We start from the raw sequence: 21,786 nt of genomic DNA, 5'->3' as shown, positions 1-21,786 counted from the left end.
AAATGCCCTTTTGAGATTAAATTACCTGCTGAAGTGGAGGAAATACATAAAGAATGGGAAAATGTAGTTGTTGGGAACTACATAGGTATGAATCGTGTATCTTTCCCAGTCATTAAGGATGCTTTGTTAAAGCAATGGGAGGATATGAGAATGGGACTAGAAAAGGTATCAGGAAATATCCATGATAAGTATTTTTTGAAATTCAAACAAAGAACAAATTTGGAAAATATTCTGAAATTGGGACACACATATGTTGGGTCAAACTGTATGAAGCTGAAAAAATTGTCCAAATGTATGAACCTACTCAACAAACCTAAGGAAATAGCCCAAATTTGGTTCAAACTAAGGAACATTCCATCTCATATGTATAATGCAGAAACACTTAGTCATTTCGCTAGTCTCTTGGGGAAACTATTATATATGGACCCAATAACAAAAGAAAGCGAACCCATCACATATGTTAGGATAAGCATTGAAGTGCATCCTAGAAGAACCTACCAACAATGATGACAGTAGTTGATAGAAGAGATAAACCCACAGACATGGATATTACATATGAATGGAGGCCAAACAGATGTGCGTTCTGCAATACTTGTGAACATCCAAGTAATAAATGTTCAAAAGCAATTGAAGAACAATAGGAAAATCTAAAAGTTCAGGAGCAGAATGAGAAAACTAAAGTTGAAGGTTCAGTAAATCAGAATGAGGAAGTTAAAGATGGAGATGTAGAAGATGAGAATGATGAAGAATCGAATAAAAGAAAAGATAAAGAAGAAGAGAAAGAAGAAGAAGAATCAGATGATGAAAAGAAGAAAAATCATAGGAATGAAAAGGGGAAGAATCAGGGACCAAAGCTAAAAATGGAGATGCAGTGGAGGAAAGTGAATATGAAACTTTAAAAGTAGACCGAATAAAATCAGACAACATGAAGTAAAAGAATGTACAGGTAAAAGTGAAATTCTTAAAATACTAAAACATAATTAATTTTATCATATTAGTGCAGGATCATTTAAAGCGAAACTAATCCAATGGAAGGAGGTCAATGCTCACAAACAATCATCATTAAATGAAACAGTTCAATCACCGATAATGAAGCCTGGAGCAAAGAAGGTGATTAGGCAAAGTAGGTGGGCTGCGAGAGTAGTAGATTATGATCCAAAAGTAGTGGAAATGATATTGGCTAAATTGAACAAAAATGTTAAGTAGTAGGATTGGTATGCTTTAATTGTCTATAATCTCTATATATTTTTTTTTGTTTCTAATCAGATACTCTAAGTTCGTTTGATTTTTTTAATCAAAGTTAGAGTTTGTCTAGTTTTGATAATTGACTATTTCTCCCACTTTTGAAATTTTAATGAAATGTCGTTAAACTGTTTAAAAAAAACTAGATTTTACAATTTAAAAAAAACTAGATTTTACAATCTGCAAGGACTCTTTCCTAATGGCCAACAAAACCAAATGACAACGACAATGTAAACTTACGATATTATGTTAACCTATATTTATAAAATATTGTAGGATAAGAATGATTTCTAAAATATTAAAATTCAAGATTCTGATTCTTATTTAAAATGTCTTCAAACTAAATTTGAGTGAATATCATAATTATGTGAGGCATATTAGCATTGTACCTTTAAAAAATTATTAGTTGATCTAAGATAAGGCCAGCACTACTTTTCAAGTACACACAAAATAAGAAAAACAAATCTATTAAAAATATTTGAATGGAAAATCACCCTGTGTTAACTAAGATTAGGTTATTTTATAAAATTATTATATTTATTCAATCTAACATAAAATATATTTATAAAATAAAAAATAATAATAAATTTATTTTTCGATTAGTCATCCCAAACCTCATCTGATCATGATCCTAAGTTTGATCAAAATTAATTATTAAATTAAAAGTAAATAATGTTCAATTAGTGAGATGCATGACCCTGTTTATGAGACAATAAGTCACTAACTAACTTGGTGAAACATATTTTGTTCATCTCAATATAATTATCTTCTTTTATGTAGAAGATTTATGAAGTGTCTCATGTATATATGCTTCAATTTTGTATGTAAAGATCTAGAGATTAAAGAAAAAACTGTTCTTTCAACCCAACATATAAGCTTTATTTCAGTCCTCACTTCCTACTACCCAACCAAGCGCGAGTAGAATAATAAATTTGACCAATAAAGGTGATTTGCCATTCAAGTTTCATCATCATGTGTCTTACAGGAAGACAAAAGATAAAAAAAATGCTGGGAAGGATTTCACAAAATCTTTTAACTAGGTTTTTTTTCTTTTACAAAAAAAAATATATATATATATATATTTGATCCGTTTTTTTTTTTTTTTTTTGAGAACGCTGGGTTCTGCTGTTCCCGTGGGATAAGTACATAACCCGCAAATATACTTATCCATTTAATCAGGCGCAGAACTTGCCGCCTGACAGGCTTGAACCCAGGACCTCATGGAGGCCTGGGGATATCCACATGGAAGTCTGGGGATATCCACTTCTTGTTGCCGCTAAGCTAAAAGAGAGAATATACTTGATCCGTTTACTCTCGCCTCAAAAGTTCAAGTGATAGAACACAGACAGATCTTATTATATTATTATATATATTCACAAATAAAGAGCAAATGCATAACTCATAGACGAAAAAACAGAGTGCAGATTAATAGATCAATAGACACAGAAAATAGTTTACATTGATTACAATAAAACCCGACTCAATGTCCTTGCAAGACTACTTCGGGCAAATCGACCATCACAATCCCAATTGAGAGTGTCTCCCCCCATTTCTCGAGGCTAATCAACCACCGAAATCGTTTTCATCATCAACTTATCATTCAGAACAATGGCAAGAATATGATCGAGAAACAACCCAATGCCATCGAAACCGCTAATCCTCCTCCTTGTTTGGTAGAAGAAGTTGAGGTTGAAGGCGACGACAACGTCCCGTTTGATGCTCCAGTTTTGTTCCTGCGAATACTTGAAATTTGTAATTTATGTTTGTTTGTTAAATGGTTTTTTAGATAACATAATTAATCTCATACCCTCCTCCTCCTGTTAAATATATGCACTTGTCATAGCCTACAAAAGTAAAAAAACAAAAAAAAATAAACAGATTATTTATAACATTATAAGACTTCTCCATAAAAAAACAAGACATACAAAAAGAGGTTTGGCTTACTCGGGTTTTTCGTTGTCTTCAACCCAGCTCCACCAAAACTACAAGCGACATCGGATGCTCCATTTTGCCTATAATAGCTATTAAACGCATAAGAAGCATGAGAAACCGAGTTATCAGGCTCGAAACAAGGTTGGCTAGGCTGAATCGCTGAACAATCAACATTCCCAGGCCCACAAGCCCAATTCAACGCATTTACCAAATCGGCCTCACTAGCCGTGGGAGAGGCAATGCACCAAGTCCCATTCGAACCCGTAACATTTCCCCGACCGGCGGTTATATCCACAACACCTCTTCCCGTAAAATCGAGATTGTAAACACTTGTTTCATCCGGGTAATACAAACCCCAATTCCTCTCGGAGGCCAACCCTGGTTTTCGATTCTCGTTAAATAACGAGAACACATAAACATCGAGCTTCTCACCCGGTCTAAACGGAGTGCCCGAATTGTTAACAACATGGCGAATTAGATTACCGTTGTACTTTTGCGCGTTATCAGGTGTTGCCGAAATCTCCTTTGGAGATCCCTTTGAAGGCCATCCAGTTTCTGTAACCATTATTTTAATCGTCTTGAAACTAAGTGCGGATAATGCGTAGTAAAGAGCGTCGATTTGTGCGTCAAACATGTTGGTGTATAACAAACCCGTGTTTGGATCGATAACTTCTGAAGACGACTCAAATAGAGCGTAGTCCAACGAGACGTTCGATTTTGAATCGCTATAAGCGTAGTAAGGATATATGTCAACCATTAATGGCGATTGATTCTCCGCGAGGAATTCCAATAAGGGCTTGAGAAAGTAGGCGTATTTACTATCAAACGCCCCTGCGGAAGGCGGGTATGATCTCGATAAAACTCCGAGTGAATGGGTAGTCGAGACTTTGATCTTCCTTTGTAAACCGGTTTTCTTAAGGGCGTTAAAAACATTCTGCATCGCTGGAACCACCATTGATGTAGCGTTACCTATAAAAAATGAATGTATCAATTATTAGGAGCAATTTATTCGTGTTTATTCCCTAAAGAAAACAATCATCGCCAGGATTGATGGAGGAGGATGTGTTAGATCGGGTGTTAGTTGTACTTAATCAAGACTCTACCTCCAAAAATATTTTAAATATCATACTCTATCCATCAAATAATTCATATTCGACATTAATGTAAACTAACAACAATTAATCGAACAAAATCAAGTGAAAACATCAATATAATACAAATTTCATTAAACAAAATAATTGTCTAGACTCTTATCCTAATTATAGAACACATGAACTTATGTCCTGGTCTGGTTATTCATTTTAAAAAAATATAAATGATTGAATAATAATTGTTTGAAATTAGATTTCCTATCAAAATAAATTTGGAAATAACTAAAATTATGAGTTTTTAATTTAATAAAAATAATAAATTTACTTAACAATATATTTAATAACTTAAAAATAATAAATTATCTCTCTTTTATTCATATATATTTCTTCTCACATTTAAAATAATATCTTTTATATAACAATAAAAAGTTAATATTCAACAACTTAAATATTTTAAATATTATCAATGTTAATTAAAAAAAACGTAAATCTTTAATATTTTAAGTTGGTATATCTACAAAATTCAATATTGCATCATCAAATCAATTAATAGTTAAACCATCTGAAGTTATATCAAACCCCTGTATCCTAATAGATATTTTTTTGCATAAAAAAAAAAAAAAGCTTTACAATACTAAAATACAGCTATTTCAAAAAAATATAATAAAAAAAAATATTCTAGTTTTTCAAAATCACTGCCAATCAATATTATTAAAACAAAACATTGACCTAGTTTGAATCCAAGAAAATTGAGACCTAGAATTTAATAAATTTTCATTCTTTGTTCCTTTGAACAAGAGTAGTTTAAAATAATAGTTAGCAGTGATTAAGTTTCAGATTGTACTAGTTTTCAAATAAATTTCATTTTTCGACATTACCAGAGTCTTCCGTAGCTTCAGCTCCGACAGTTATGTAGGAAATCCTTGTTGCAGGATAATAGGGAAGAACGTTGTTCTTGAGCCAATTGTCGGCATTGGATTGAAACTGTGAGAACGCCAACAAATCTGAATTGGTGATCCCGATCATTAGCTCAATCCCTGTATTGGCGAATGCCTTGAGAACCTGAATATTGGAATCGTAAATTCTGACATATTTTATCTTATGAAGTTGAACTAGCTGAGCAACCTTATCCGGCGTCGGTAAGTCGTCGGCGTTTCTCCCATAGCAAACGCCGATCGTGCTTCCTCTACAGATATCTGTCATTGAATCGTAAAATGTGAGTTTTTGTTATTTTGTTTGTAGGCCACCGAGTCACCGACAGACAGACAGAAATGTAAACAGTACGAGAAAAAAACCCACAAATGGTCAAGAATGTTGAAATCAAGTAAGATCTAATGAAAGGGTATTAAGTATAAAGATAAAGAAGAAATGTAGAACAAACCCAGAAGCATAAGAAACAGAGAAGTCGCGAATATGAGCCTGAAACCTCTTGACATTTCTTATTCCCGTCTTCTTCTTCTTCTTCCTACTGAACTTTTTAGCTTTCTTTCTTGAATACGAATCTCTTTATCACTGAAATGTTAATCTGGGTCTGGCTTTATACAATCTTTTGGAGCTCGAGAGAAGGGAAAGATTCGACCTTTGAGCTTTGAAATCTGCTCGGTGAGAGTGGAGAGAAGAAAGTGGAGTGTTGAGATTGCGGAAGGGAAACGGACGTGAGTGATGTTTATTTAACTGGATTGAAATAAAAGGCATCGATTCCGAGGCAAGGGGATGTCTGTTCCTGTTTGGTTTATAGCGGACCACCCAACAACGGTAACAAAATGAAAATATTTATTTGACTTTTAAATAGTTTTTTTTTTAAATGTTATTCTTTCTTATCAGTATTTTATTTATTATATTTTAAAAATATTAAAAATATAGTTAATTATTTATTTCAATTTAAAGGCGTTTTAAATACCAATAGATTTCAATTTTTATGGTTAACATCAAATACATATTCTCAAACTCAAAATACAGGAAACATCTCATCAAACAATAATTTATCTTTAACCCAAAAACTCAAACTCAAATTCAAAATATATTTTTAAAATATTTTTTTTTATTATAATTTTTAATTTTTTCAATATTATCAATATGTTTATCTAAAATTACAAATTAAACCCATAACTTTACAAGAACTTATTAATTATTTTTAAATTCTTATTCAATTAAAGAAAATTTTAATAAAAATAATTATAAATCAATAATTTATACAATTACAAAAAATAAATTAAATATTATTAAATAAACACAAATTATATTGTTATGTAATGGATTATTGTATTTTTTTTAATTTCTTAGTTATGTAATGGATTATTGTTTTTTCGATTTTTCTACTTGTTTTATTTTATTAAAATTGTTTTTATTATTTATTTTTTTATCAATATTGTTTATTAATATAAATTTATAATAAGTAAAAAAATATAAAATATAAATATAAACAAATTTAAATATAAATTAATCATATAAACAAATTAAAATTATCATGAATTAAACATATAAATAAATTAAAATATAAATAAATTATATAAATAAATAAAACATGTAAACAAATTAAAATATAAATAAATTATATAAATTATATAAATTAATAAAAAATAAACTAAAATGAAAGTTTTGAAAACTTTTGAGTATGTGAATAATATCCCTACATATTTGGGTTTGGAGGAGAGAGATTTTGCAGGAAAATAAAAAATACAGTTGAGTTTACATGTGGGTTAAAAGGTTAAAACCTTTAATAGAGTTGAGTTTATAGGTTGAGTTGGAGATGATCTAAGTATTACCACTTGATTTAATATAATTAAAATCAGTGTAATTTGATTACAAAAATTAATTTTATAAAAGTATATTAAAAATAATTAAAAGAAATAAATCTCATTTGGATATACTTAGCTAATTTAAACATAAGAAAACTATTAAAAATTAACTCAATTAACATCACTTATTTGATTTTAATTTATACATTTTATTCTCGGGAAATTTGACAAAATGAATAAATTAAATTGTGCTAGTGACCACTTGAAATTTTTTTGACGAAAATACCTCATTCGTATAACGCGAAGGGGAGGATCGTCACGCAAAGGGAAGACATGTGAAAAGTTCAGAATACCCTTACTATTTAATATAACTTCGGCCTCTTTTTTTCATTTCTCTTCTCCTCATTTTCTCTCTTTCCACTCTTCTCATCCTTCTCTCTAAAACGGCGGCGATCGACGGACAACCACGACGACGATCTTCGACGGACACCACCATGAGCACGAGCACGAGCACTATGACAACTAGTACTCTTCTTCCTCGATCTGTTTGTTATTTTCGTTAAAAATGGTATGGTCGTGTCTCGCGAATGGTGAAGGAAACGATCATATTGCGAAGGCCACAATCGTCTCTGAATCAGTTTCGTTTTAAGGAAGATTCATGTGATTTGGTCCCTTCTCACTACGGGAACGATCGTCACGCGAGAAGGGATCGAATCACATGAATCTTCTCACGAATGGTCATTCTTTCTCGTGATGGGCGGTCCTTTATCGCGTTGGGCAGTCCCTTCTTGTGATGGGCCTTCTCATGACGAGCACGATCTTCTCCTGAAGGGAACGATCGTCTCGCGAAGGGCATGATCATCTCGCGAAGGGCACGATCGTCTCGCGAATGCACCATATTTAATGAATAATTGCATTACTTCAATAGTATTATTTATCCATTCATGTCTTCAATTGCAGCTGAAGTATTCGATTTTTATAATGGAGTGTGGAAATTTATTGCTTATGGTATAATGTCTTTTCATGCAACTTGAATCAAAATTTTGAATTTACCCCCAAAATACTACGTTTGCCGAATTAATTGATATCCTCTATGATAGACTTGATGTGTAGAAATCTACATATGATTTAGTGATTCAAGTCAAGTATGATGTTTCGCGAGAATCACATGAATCCTTCCTGAAACGGGACCGAGATTCATGTTAGAGTTTCATCTGTAAATATCATCATCGACAATATGAACAACCAAGACGTAAAACCAAAATAACAATAAGAACAAACTCAACTACATGCATCTGCAAATATCATAGTTTATAGAGTTTCATCGTTTAGGGTTTCATCTACATCCAACCTGCATTGAAGATGAACACAAAAACATAAAGCTATAATGAAAATAAGAACATAAATTGATCCAATCACATGATATTAGAACGGGTTTCGTCGTCGATCTGTATGTGTTCGTTTAGGTTCCGTCGACGTCACGAGAGAGAAGAGAGAGAAAGGAAAATAACGAAATGAAAAGAATTTAAGTATTTATATGAAGAATTAGGGTCCTTCGCGTGACGATTATCCCCTTTGCTTTACGCGAAGGGTATATTTTCGTCAAAAAAATATTAAGTGGTCACTAGCGGAATTTAATTTATACCGAATCACCAACACATTTAACACTTTTTTAGGGTCATTTCGACAAATTTGTCTTATTCTCTACTAAAAGTCATAACTTTATTCATTTATTTATTTTATTAAAATAAATTTATAATATTTTTACCTTTTAATATAAATAAAGCTTTTCTTGTTTAAATTTAAATAAATTTGTATTTTAATATTATTTTATATAATATTATAATATATTTTTAAAAAAGTAATTTAAATCTAACTAAAAACTATATATATATATATATATATATATATATATATATATATATATATATATATATATATATATATATATATATATATATATATATATATATATATAATGAGTTAGTGTAGAAATATATGCGTTTAAATAATTTTTTTTCTAAAACAATATTTATTATTTATGTTTTTTAGCTTTCAAAAATATATATATATATATATATATATATATATATATATCTTTATTTTTTTATATTATATATATAATATTTAGTTTTGTTAGAGTTAATTATTATTTTTTAATATTTTATAATACTAAATAAAATAATATTGAAAAACAAATTTGTTTAAATTAAAATATTTTTAGATGAGAATAAATTTGATTATATTAAAAATTAAAAAATATTATAATTTTATTTTGATAAAACAAATAAATAATTAAAAGGAGTCATGACATCATATTGAAAGGATAGAGAAAAAATTAATATTAATATTTATATATAAATATAAATAAATAAAAATTAACACAAGATAGTTGAGTAAAGATAGAGATCCATTTAAATCTTGATTGACACTTATTTTATGGAAGGCTAAAAGGGAGGAGGAAGTCGAACATGTAATCGAGCTTGACATATAATCAATTTGGTCAAGATATATTTTTGATTATTTACTCAATGAGTGCTTTTATTTTAGTCTAAGGAAGAAGAAAATGAAATATGAACCATCGCGCTGGTCATGTACCTATCAACATATAGGTTTTTGGTCGAATCATACACAATTGATTTCAAGTACCTATCGATAGATAGAGTTTTCAATCATTTGGAGACTCGATTGCTTATTTAGTTTTTGCAGTATCTGTAAGAGCTTCTTTTGCATTTAAGGGATTATTTCAATAGAATAATTTATTCCTCTTTTTTTTCAATGTGACCTTCACGACTAATTGAAATCCGTTAATCGGTAGTTTCAAACTTTTTGTGAGCGAGTAGTCAATGTGTGTAGATAAAAGGATGTCTTCCTATTCTCAGTTTCCTTCTTTTTTTTCTCTTTTTTGGATCCATTTAATGAATCACGATAATTTTGGATTCGAAACGTGTTTAGGGCTTATCTCTGAACAACCTTTCATAACCTTTATTGTTTTTTCGTAAAGAAATCGGATTTATTTTCTCCAATTTTTGAGATATTTATTATAGATTTGATCTCGTATGTAAACGATTATTCAGAATCTTAACTCTCGAAGGAGGTGGTCAAAAGTCTAATATTTTGACGGAGTACATTTGTTTTTGTTGCTTTGCTTCAAACTACATTTCTTTGAAAGTTTATTCACCTTGACATATCTTTATAAGGGTTTTAAAAACTTTTAGCTTTGGGTTTTCATTTTTCATATATGTTTTTTTTCTCTTTTGTTGACTTTTGGCATATCTAGTTGAATAGATTCATTTTTACTCTTGTCATAACAATCAAGACTAGAGTTTAAGTGAGCAACAAATTATGAATTTAATACCTCAACCTCTTTGAGACGTTTTTTAGTTTTCGGGTGTATCTGGTAGAATCGATACATTATTCCTCTTGCAGTAGAAATCAAGACTAGAGTTTGAGTGGGCAACAAATGGTAATTTCAATAACTCAACCAACACAAAAACATTTTTCTCTCTATTTGTGGAGATTTTTTTCTTTATTCATTTTTTTATTTTTGGCATTTACTTTTGTAGTTTTTTGAAAATCAATGAGTTTAAACCTCTCTTTTCTTTTGTATAAAAGAGATGAAGTATTCTTTCTCAATTTGTGGCTCTTAGCCTTGATTTTTGGTTTGATTCATCCAGTTGTTTTTCTCAAAAACCTTCTTTATAGAGTTACTGTTTCGGATAATTGTGTAAAACGAAAATTAGCTTATGATCGATATCCTTCTATCGGAGTTATTATGAAATTGTCAGGTTTGTTTTAAGACTATCATTATGAAGTGACGATTTTAACTTTGCCTCTACTTATTTCCTAAAATCATTTGCGTCGATTCGTAGAAGGGATCAAAGTTTTCTTCCTTTCTTAAAAGTTTATTACGAAAGGATTGAGAATTTTTATTTCTTTAAGACTAGGCCTAATAAATTTAAGTTACCTATGTTTCTTCTCTTACTTTAACCTCTTTTCCTTTTATTGAGAAGAATCAGTTCTTTCGTAGTTCGGATCACAGTCTTTCGATTAGTGAAGGAAGTTTTACAAACTTGGATCAGATTTTTTTCGAAATAATCTCCCTTTAAGGTTGATCTCAAGATCATTTTTTACATAACTTGATATTATACAAAATATCTTTTAAGCGCATCGAGATTACTTGGGGCAATACATTATTTGCCTTCTATTGAAGATAGATGAACTTCTCCTCCGGATAGTATCTTCTTGATCATAAATGATCCTTCCCATTGGGGACGAAACTTGCCCATTGGGTCTAATAGCTCCCGAGTTCGTTTGAGAACTAGGTCACTTTCTTTGAGGTTCTTGGGTCTCACCTTCTTATTGAAGGTATCTGACATTCGTTTTTGGTAGGCTTGGGTTTTGCACAAACTATTTAACCTTCTGTCTTTTATTAGTGTTAGTTGATAATATCGAGATTTGATCAAATCTTCCTAAATAACATGACTTTTTAAGAATGTTCTTAGAGTTAGAATCTCAATTTCAATTGAATGTATGGCATTCATTTTGTAAACCAATGAGTAGGGAGTTTCATCGGTCAAGGCTCGAGCGGTCGTACGATATTCCCATAAGGCATATGACAATTTTTCATGCCAGTCCTTGTATATGTTAGTTATCTTTTTGATAATTCTAATCACATTTTTGTTTTTCGCTTCTACCACACCATTAGTTTGGGATCTGTAGGGCGATGATTTATGATGCTCAATTTTGAATTCATAGCAACACTTTTCGTTGGAAGTGTCGGCCATAATCTAAAATTAGGGCGTAAAGAACTTTGTACCTAGCGATGATGCTGGTGCGGATGAATTTCGCCACATGAGATGATTTAAATATTTTATAAGAAGTTGCTTCAACCCATTTGGTGAAGTAGTCAATGGCTACAAGTATAAACATGTGTTCGTTGAAACACATGGATGGATTTTTTTAATGACAGGAATGCCCCATGTAGAAAATGGCCAAAGAGAGGTCATGTTATAGAGCATCGATGTTGGAGTATGCTTTAAATTAGCATAAATTTGACACTAATAACAACGTTTTACATAGCTCACACATTCTTGTTCCAAGTTTTACAAATAATAGCATAGATGGAGTATTTTCTTGGCTAAAGCTATTTCATTCATGTGTGGGCCACATGCTTCTGCATGTAATTTTTCTATGATCTTTTTTTATTCTGGATCATCTACACAGAGCATGTTTTGACCATCGAAAGATTCTGTAGATTTTGTTTTCTATCCAAACATAATTGATGAAATATTGGCGCAAGGCACATCGTTCCTTTACTCAGAAATGGGACAAATATTCTCTATATTTTATGTACTTTTGGTGAATATCATACCGTGGTTTGACAAAACTTTCATAGGAAGTTATTGTTTCTTTTTTAAAAGCACGTCTTTACTTTTGTCGAATATTGAGTGGCTTGACTTTGATTTTGTAAGGAATTTGAGTCATGGCTGCAAGAGTAGTCGGGGTATCCGCAAAGTGGTTTTGGCTTCTTAGGACATGAACAAATGACACTTGATCAAATTTGTTCATGATTTTAGTGAAATGGACACGATAGGGTTTCAAATTTTCCCATTTTACTTGTCATATGTCATTGCTTGGGATATAACCAAATTAGAGTCGTCGATTACTTCTAATTTGATTTCCTTTTTGTATGCCAATTTAAGACCCGAGATGGCATGCATCATATTTGGCCTCCTTATTGGTTATGAGGTACTTAAGTTTTATGGATATTGGATTGTATGTACCTTTAAGATTGACCAACAAATTCTAATTCCATAACTTAGTTTACTTGAGGCTCCATCAAACATTAACTTCCATATATCTGACGTGGTGATCTTGATTCCATCATCAGGGAATTCGAGTTTGTCTTCTAACTCAACAATGATGGATTGAACAGTTAGGAAGTCCGCAACAACACTTTCTTTTATATTTTTTTGTATCGTATAGGCTATGTCATATTCGAATATCATCATCATCCATTTGGCTAGCCTTGGCGATAAAAATGTTCATTGGAACAAGTGAATATGATTCAATTTAGATACCCCTTGATTGGATGGGCTTGCATGCAGTGTCTTAACCTTTTGGTGATCCATGTTAATGCCCAATATACTTTCATAATTGAAGTGTAATTAAGTTCACATCTAGTCATTCTCTTACTGATATAGTAAACAATTGTTTTGAGTTTAGTCTCATTTTCTTGAGCCAAAATGCTTCTTATTGTTGTTTATGTTATAGTGAGATATAAGTTGAGAGGAATGTCGGGCTAAGGCGACATAAGGATTTGTGGCGATTTTAAATAATCCTTAATTTTGCCAAACACCTGTTGATAATTTTCATCCCATATATTTTTTTTTCTTTCATGTCATGATAGGTTAATGATAAAACGGATAATGTATTGGTTTTTTCCTATGAAAACTATGGACCTCTCTTTAATTTGGTATTAGCATAGTCGTTATTGCTTCTATTTTAGAGGGATCAGTTTTGATTGTTCTTTGGGTGATAAAAAATCCCAACGGTTTACTAGCGGTTACCCCAAAAGTACATTTCTTCGGGTATCAAATTAGTCCGAGTTACGTTACAAAATTCATGGCATGGATAGACGTTTGAACAATTTTATTGGTCTTGTGATTTTGTAGATTGGGGAACTAGGCGCCTAATCACACAAGGGTGGTTTGGGTTGTGTCATTTGCACAATGAGCGACTTACTACTTAAAACTACTTCATGCCTGGGTGGGACGCTTCTATTCAAAGACATCTTTTAATATTTTTTTGGCGTATAGATCTCACACATACCTAGAAATGGAGAACCCAAAGGGTATAATCCTAAGGAGATTGTCTCATATTATTTCATCATTTTGTTTTTTTTTTATTTTCAAATTTCTAGGTCATGACCATTTTAATTTATTTTTGAGAAAGCACTTTTCATCATGACTTTAGGTTTCTATTTTTATTTGAAAGCTTCGACGCTTCATTTATTTTTGAAATTCCCTAGTTAATGCCTTGGAGGGGTTTCTCTTTTTTTCGTTTTAAAGATTTTGACACTTCATTTATTTTGGAAAATGCATGTAGTGCATGACTTGAGGGCTTTTTTTGTTTAAGTTTTGGAAAATGCCCTAGCATTTTTCTATTGTTTTTCACTTTTTCTATTTTTAAAATTTTGGAATATGCCCTTTGCACTTGTCTAAGATTTAAACATTTTTTATTGCGAGTTGAGGGTGCCTTGATCTCTCTCTCGTTACGAATGCCAAATGAAAACATGTTCGGAGTCTCATTTTGAATGTCTCTTTTAGACCGTTTCAAAAGGAAGTTTTTTCTTATATTTTTCTTTCTATGCATAGGTCATCAATAATGCACTCGAATCCATGTTCTCACGATTATTATGAAAAGATTTTTTTTTGTGAAAATAAATATTATTCTCAAGCATAATTTTTGACGTCTTAATCAAGCTTTCACTTTGTACCACGTGTTTTGGAATTTTGTCTTGTTTCCTTTATAAAAAAATTACTAGAGAGAATTTTTCATAATTTTCGGCTTAAGAAAGCTCTTATTGTACTCGGGGTACTATTTGACAAAATCGATACACTTGTGTTACTTTTGGCAATCAATACACGAGTCTGAAGAACATCGAATGGTGATTTCAACGTCTTATCCATTTTGAGAATTATTATACTTTTTGTGGCGACCCGGTATATCTATTAGAATCGATATACATATGTTATTAATTTTAGCAATCAGAACGAGAGTCTAGGTGAGCAATATGTGATGGTTTCAATATCTCAACCATGAGGAAAGCTCTTTTTTTATTAGCAAAATGGGTATATCTGATAGAATTGATACACTCGCGTTCTTGATTTTAGAAATAAAGACAAGTGTCTAGATGAACACGCAGTAATTATTTCAATACTTCAACCTAGATGACTACTTTGGCTCACTTATTATTATTACAATTTTCAAGCCTCGAGTTTTGAGTCATCTCTCCATTTTTTGAATAGTTTATTTTCTTTAGAAAGAGAAACAATGTTGTACAGTCACGTGGTTCGAGCTTAGGTTTGATATTTTTCCACCAGATTTCCTTTTCTTTTTTTCCTTTTTGTTTTAGAATAAATCGCGAGTACGCAAAACGAAGCAATCAGATATCCTTTGTTCGAATCGTCGAGGAAAATATCGAGTTCCATTTGAAATGATCGTCAAAGGGACGCTCTCATCTCGACTCGTACTTGTTTCTAATCTCTATTTTTATTTTATTTTTGTCTTCCTTTTTTCGAGAGAGGATCTTGGCGACTTTTCCTCACATTGTTTTTTGGAAAACGAATGGTTACAACTGAGTCTCGAGACAAGGATGCCTACGTATCCTTTTGAAATAGGAATTAAGTCGAAATGTTGTTCAAGGTGAAAAACACCAATTTATTTTGGAAATTCCCCTAGTGTGAACTAGGTTTTATTCTATTTTTTTTTTTGTTGTTTTTCATTTCTTTTAGCATGCCCCTAGTGTGAACTAGGGTGTCTTTTTTGTTTTGTTTTTTTAATGGTTTACAATGCGCTACTTGCGGTAAACAATTTTTGTTTCATGACCATTGTTTTTATCATTTTAAGATAACTTACAACGTGTTATCGAGGATATACGTCTTACATCACATTTCTTTTTTCTTTTTTTGTTTGGATAATTTGGAATGCATTATCGGTGATAAGCGTCTTACATCGCATCTTTTTTTTTTGTTCAGGTGGCTTAAAATGCGCTATTGGTGATAAACTTATTATATTGCATCGTTTTCTTTTCTTCTTTTATGTTTGTTTTAGGATTAGGCATCTTATTCGCATATTCCGAAGAATGTCTATAGTCTTGACATAGGGATTTGTTTTTTTGTTTGTCTTTATTTTTTCCAATTATTGTTATTTTGAAGATGTCCTAGTGTATAAACTAGGATGTTATTTATTAGAAAACTCATGAGAACTAGAGTTTTATTAGCGTTTATTTATTTTGATAATTTTCTTTTCTTCTTTTTTGTTGTTTTTCATTTATCATCATTTTTGTTGTTCTTAACCATATAGAGTCCCCAGAAAAGCTTTATTGTCAAAAATTCATTCCCGATATGAGATTTTTTTTACTCGATAGTCGCTCCCATTCATCTTCCTCAAGAGACGAGGAATCAAAATGGTAGGCTTGACTAGAATGTATTAAAAAGTCAATTAAAACTAGCTTTGACTTTTCAGAGTTGTCACATAATTTACTATCGAGAAATTAGGGGAAAAAATATTATGCATGTTCAAACGTATTTTAGAGATTCTGTTTTTGGTTCGGTGCTTAGTTACACGTGAGAAAGGGTTTTAGCGTTATGTCTCATGTGTCTGTCACATGACAATCTCTATTTTAAACTTTTAGTAATTTAAAAGAATATTATTCTATACCTTATTTATTTATTCAATCCTAGTACATGTGTTTAAGGATAAATTCAAACTTAAATATGTGTATAAGTTTGTATCATTTTGTTCATAAACATGTGTCTATCCAAAATCCAGCACTCTCATTTTATTTTATTTAACTCCAAAGGGAAAATCCATCTTAGTCACCTACTCATTACACAGTCCAAATCAATCTGAATATGACCTCACTTGCTTTCACCAAGAAAAACAAACACTCTATCCAACTTAATAAACATAAGAAAATCATAACCAAAATCCTCAAAAAATACATGTTTTTACAAGGCAAAACAACCACTCATTTCAAATGAAGAATTACATGTGTTCCCATGGCAAAAACAATCACTTCATTGTATCGAAGTCTCATTTCATTGCATTATCAACTTCAACCTCTTACAGATTAAACAACTACTACAAGGATAGAAACAATACAATCCTAGATATATGATATAATTAAACATAAGCCATTTTTGAGTTCATAACTCTTAGAAAATTAATTGCAAATTGAAGAACCAAGCTACTGGAGGAGAATAAGATGTCGGGAGATCAATTTTTTCCTCCCGCTACTCTTTTTTCCACCTCCCGTTCTAGCAGCTTCCAACCCGCCCCCCTCTCACTACTTATATGCTTTCTTTTGTAGGCGGCCTTCTGGTCAATTAGCCTCAAGGGTTATTCTAGCTCCTTTCTCCTCGAGCCAAACATCCCTTCAATTCGGGATTTTTCTTGGAGACCCTCACAACACACCTTAGACAAAGCATTGCCCCAGTCCTTGTTTTCGTGCGCCCATCCAGGGAAAAGATCCCCTTTCAACCCTTCGGTTCTTTTGATAGTTCCCGACGGAGAAAGGAAAGTCTTCTTGGAGGCCATCAAAGGCGCAACGCCTCGTCGGTACTTTGGTCACATGGGAGAGATCGCTTATCCGTTGGTCTCCTCGCTCGGTCCTCCAGATCGGTTGTTGTTCCCTTTCTCCCTCTTCTCTTTTGCCTTCATTTGCTGAAGAAATGAAGACGTCAGTCAAGTCTTATTTGGTTTAGGAGTCTGGACAACTATCCCATTACCTAAGTCCCGTTTAGCTTGGTTATCATTCTCTCTCTTTTTTTCTTCCACCTGCTAAACAAAAAAATAAAACAAATTAATTTAAAAGATAGAATTCATTTAAATTTGTTTAGCTTATTTATGAAAATTTTATTTTTTTAAAATAGTTCAAATTTAAATTATAATTTATGTGTAAAATGTGAGTGTTTACCAATATATATAAATAAATTTTTATAGTGGATATATTTAAATGACAGTAGTACAAATATATAAGTCTAAATGATATTTGTTCATAATTAAAATTATTACTAAATGAGATTTGTTCATAATTAAAACTATTATTGGCATAAATAATTGCCTTTTTTATGGTACAAATTTGCTTGAATAAATAATTGTTTTTTTTATGGTAGAAATTTGCTTAGACAGTGTAAAATAGGTATTACTCAATGTAAACTATCTTTAATTTCATTAAACTAACAATTAAAAATCTCTTGCTCTAGTGAAGAATACGAAATTCTATCATTTCAAAATAATTAAGCCTCAAACAAGTTCCAAAACAAAGAGATTTAATTAATTGCAAATCAAGAGTATCTTAAAAATTTTCTGACATCAAAATAAAATAATAAAAAAAGCATTAATCGAACTAATAATAACAGTATATATATAGTCATTGTACCACTGGGTGACAAACAATTTGAAGGATTGACAAGAGAAAAAATTGGAGAAAAGGAAAGATGTAGTTTATCTTATTAAATAAAATAAAAAATGAAAAGGGAGAAAGAAAGATTTTTTCAGCCAATTAGTTACGTCATTCTATTTCTTATTCTCTCCCCGATATCTCCAAATATTTTTCAACAATTTCTTATGTCACCAATTGCAAATATTCTCACTATTTTAAAAATGTGTTTTTAAGTTTTTATAATTATTTCTTGAGACCTTTTAAACAAACAAAAAAAAACTATATAGAAATAGAAATATAAATAAAAACTCATAAAGCATGTTATATTTTTAATTAAACATTATTCAAGAAAATCAGCTTAAATAAATATAGTGATAACAAATGTGAGTAGATCTTTACTCTCGAATGACCATGCTCTCATTGTTCCCTCTTAGGGAAATTTGATGAAATGACACTAATAAGGATCTAATTCTATAATAGGCCCACGTTTGATAAACTTTGTAAAAGAGCTTTTTAACCTGCGAAATGTCCGTCTTACTCTTGTAATTGCACTTACTCAAATTATACTTACGCGTATTACACTTACGCGAATTACACTTATGCGTATTACACTTACGCGAATTACACTTACGCGTATTACACTTACGCGAATTACACTTACGCGTAATATGTAATATGCGTACATTGAAAGACGCATATTACATATAGGCGCATTATGTAATATGCGACTTTCATACAATATAAAGCGCCTAATTTTGACCCTCATTTTAAATCTCCAATTTTTAGGGTTCCGACTCTCTCTCAAACCCTATCCCCTCCGATCCCGCTGCTCCACTAAGGTAAAACATTCTCGTCTCAATGCACTCTTATGTATTATAGGGTTTTGAATATTATCCAAGTGATATTATGTTGAATGCAGGATCTAGGGTTTTAAGGAAATCTTACAAGTTTATCTATGTAAAGATGATGACAATCAACAACACATGGGTTTGTACTCCATTGATCTATGGAAGCAGAAGTTAAGCATTTCGACGGATATGGAAATTGAAGAGGAGAATCCGACAGAGCTTAACACTCTCAACATCGGTAGAGGATTCACTAGCGTAGGCAGATTGATGGATGGAGTAGGCAGAAAGTCAGATTGGACGATGAACCATGAATTCGATGCTCATTTATATTAAAAACCATGCTATTTTATTTTGTCTGCCATCTTCCATTGATGATGAACCTATTCCTATTTTGATCTTCTAGAAGGTGCATCCGTATATTTTCTGCCAAATTTTTCTTTTGCTGCAATGAAGTAAATAGCCTAACATATGGATTAATTACTATGGTACACATTTTCCATTTCCTAGTTTTTTGAAATAAACATAATTTTCAGTTTGTTTGAACATTATTTTCCATTATTGCATGAGATTCTTGATGGAATTGAGTTTGCTAGGGTGACTCCAAATCAACCTGGGGTTCCATGCGTGCAACAATGGGGGCACCCAGAACCTTTTGACTTAAAATATGTTGCTATTGGGAATGAAGACTGTTGGAAGAAGTATTACCGTGGTAAGACTTTGTTACTATTTAATGATCTTTTTTTTATTGAAAAGATCCATATTTTATGAATAGTAATAAAATATGTTACTATTCAATGATCTGCGAATGTGAAACCATCAAATGGCAAAATTCTGAAATAAAATGCATAATCTATTTAAAATTACGAAAACCTATGTTGTTTCAGGGAATTACCTCCAGTTCTATTCTGCCATAAAACATGTCTATGCAGACATCTAGATAATCACAATCTATGATGGTTCTTCTCAACCATTGGATCATCCAGTTGATTTTTATGATTTCCATGTATGATAAGTAATTTTGTATATATCAGAATTTGAACTAAATATTCTTAAAATCTTCCTTACTGTTATTAGATTTTTTTGTTAATAGATTGATTTTCTCAACAGATCTATAGTAATGCAGATGATGTCTTCTCTAAGACCCATAAATTTGATCAAACATCACGAAATGGCCCAAAGGTACACACTAAATCTTGTCTTATATTTACTTAATTCCATAAATATATATTAACAAAAAGATAATTGTTGCAAGAAATATTTAGATGGTTCTGAGGCCGACTCTATTATTTCAAGCTTTCGTTAGTGAATACGCTGTGACAGGAAAATATGCTGGTCAAGGAAGCCTTCTAGTAGCATTATATGAAGCTGAATTCCTCATTGGTGTAGAAAAGAATGATTTTTTTATATGATTCTGAAACAAGATCATTAAAAGCTTGCCTATAGATGATAATACTTGGTTATATGTAAATATAGTTTTTTTCCACTAATATGCAAAATATGAACAAGGAGGCAATTATATATCTTTTTTGCTTTTTCAGATTTTAACCTTTCTTTATTCGCCTTTGATACTTGAATGCAGTGATGTTGTGTCAATGACCAGTTATGCACCTCTATTTGTTAACTCCAATGATAAAAGGTTCATATGTTTTATTTGACTCATGCCTACTATAATACTATTTCACTAATGATGGTGTTTATATCAAAGTGATACTTTGTTTTTTTATATGATCCTAGTGAAGAGTCAACCTATTTTGTGAAGGTGGTACATAATGGAACACATAATCTAGAACATCATATTTGAGGGGGGTTTCACCCTTATATAAGCTCGATACAATGTGCAGGTGGCTCCAATCTAGAGTGTGTTTGATAACATAGACACGAAAATGGATGTAACGATCTCCCCGAGTTCGTTTACATGTTTAGACTTGGCAATTGATCAGTTTAACCATCTGCATACAATACCAGACAACGCCACTGCACTCAATGCTTCAACATAAGAGAGACTCAATCTATAAATACAGTAATAAAATTTGGGGGAATGTATAATTATGATCACTACAAAGTAGTTAATTAATTATATTTATGTTTTTGACTTCTTTGTTATTGATTGTGCCTCTTGGACTGCACTGCACAGATGCATGTTTATTTTATTCTATGGCTGTTGTCTATGTTTGAATTTGAGAAAAATATCCCATACTAATTTAAGGGTCAAAATTAATCTGGTTTCTTTTAGTTCTTCCACTTAAAAGGAAAAAATATATAAAAATGATCTCAAACCAGTCATTGAATTTGGTTTGAGAGAATACATAAGAATGCATTGAGAAATGTCTTACCTTAGCAAAGTAGCGGGATCGGAGGGGATAGGGTTTGAGAGAGAGTCAGAACCCTAAAAATTATAGATTTAAAATGATGATCAAAATTAAACATTTTATATAGTATGAAAGACACATATTACATAATGCGCGTATATATAATATGCGTCTTTCAATATACGCATATTACATATTACGCGTAATTGTAATTCGCATAAGTATAATACGCGTAAGTGTAATTCGAGTAAGTGTAATTCGAGTAAATGAAGTTACAGGGGAAAGACTGACATTTCGCAGGGCAAAAAGACTCTTTTTGTAAAGTTTATCAAATGTGGGCCTTTTTTGGAATTAGACCCCTTAGTGTCATTTCATCAAATTTCTCCCCTCTCAATAGGGAGGGGCAAAAAGAAGTGTAAATAATTTTATATTTTGTAAAATGTTTGTTTTGTC

At 31.5% G+C, this 21,786-nt stretch overlaps 1 protein-coding gene across 1 annotated transcript; it reads right to left on the bottom strand.

Annotated features, from left to right (window-relative positions):
- Nucleotides 1–2,577: 2,577 nt before the first annotated feature.
- LOC124911371 (glucan endo-1,3-beta-glucosidase 13-like) lies at nucleotides 2,578–5,955 on the bottom strand. The gene is made up of 5 exons (XM_047451846.1): nucleotides 5,647–5,955; nucleotides 5,144–5,461; nucleotides 3,187–4,143; nucleotides 3,050–3,086; nucleotides 2,578–2,975 (listed from the first exon to the last, which is right to left on the bottom strand). The coding sequence occupies exons 1-5, from the start codon at nucleotides 5,699–5,701 to the stop codon at nucleotides 2,843–2,845; spliced, it is 1,500 nt and encodes a 499-aa protein (XP_047307802.1). The 5' UTR covers nucleotides 5,702–5,955; the 3' UTR covers nucleotides 2,578–2,842.
- Nucleotides 5,956–21,786: the final 15,831 nt, after the last annotated feature.

Source organism: Impatiens glandulifera, chromosome 8, assembly GCF_907164915.1.
Source record: "Impatiens glandulifera chromosome 8, dImpGla2.1, whole genome shotgun sequence".
NCBI classification, from domain to species: Eukaryota; Viridiplantae; Streptophyta; class Magnoliopsida; order Ericales; family Balsaminaceae; genus Impatiens; species Impatiens glandulifera.
The sequence above is the reverse complement of the archived record's forward strand: the minus strand, read 5'-3'. Positions and strand labels throughout refer to the sequence as shown.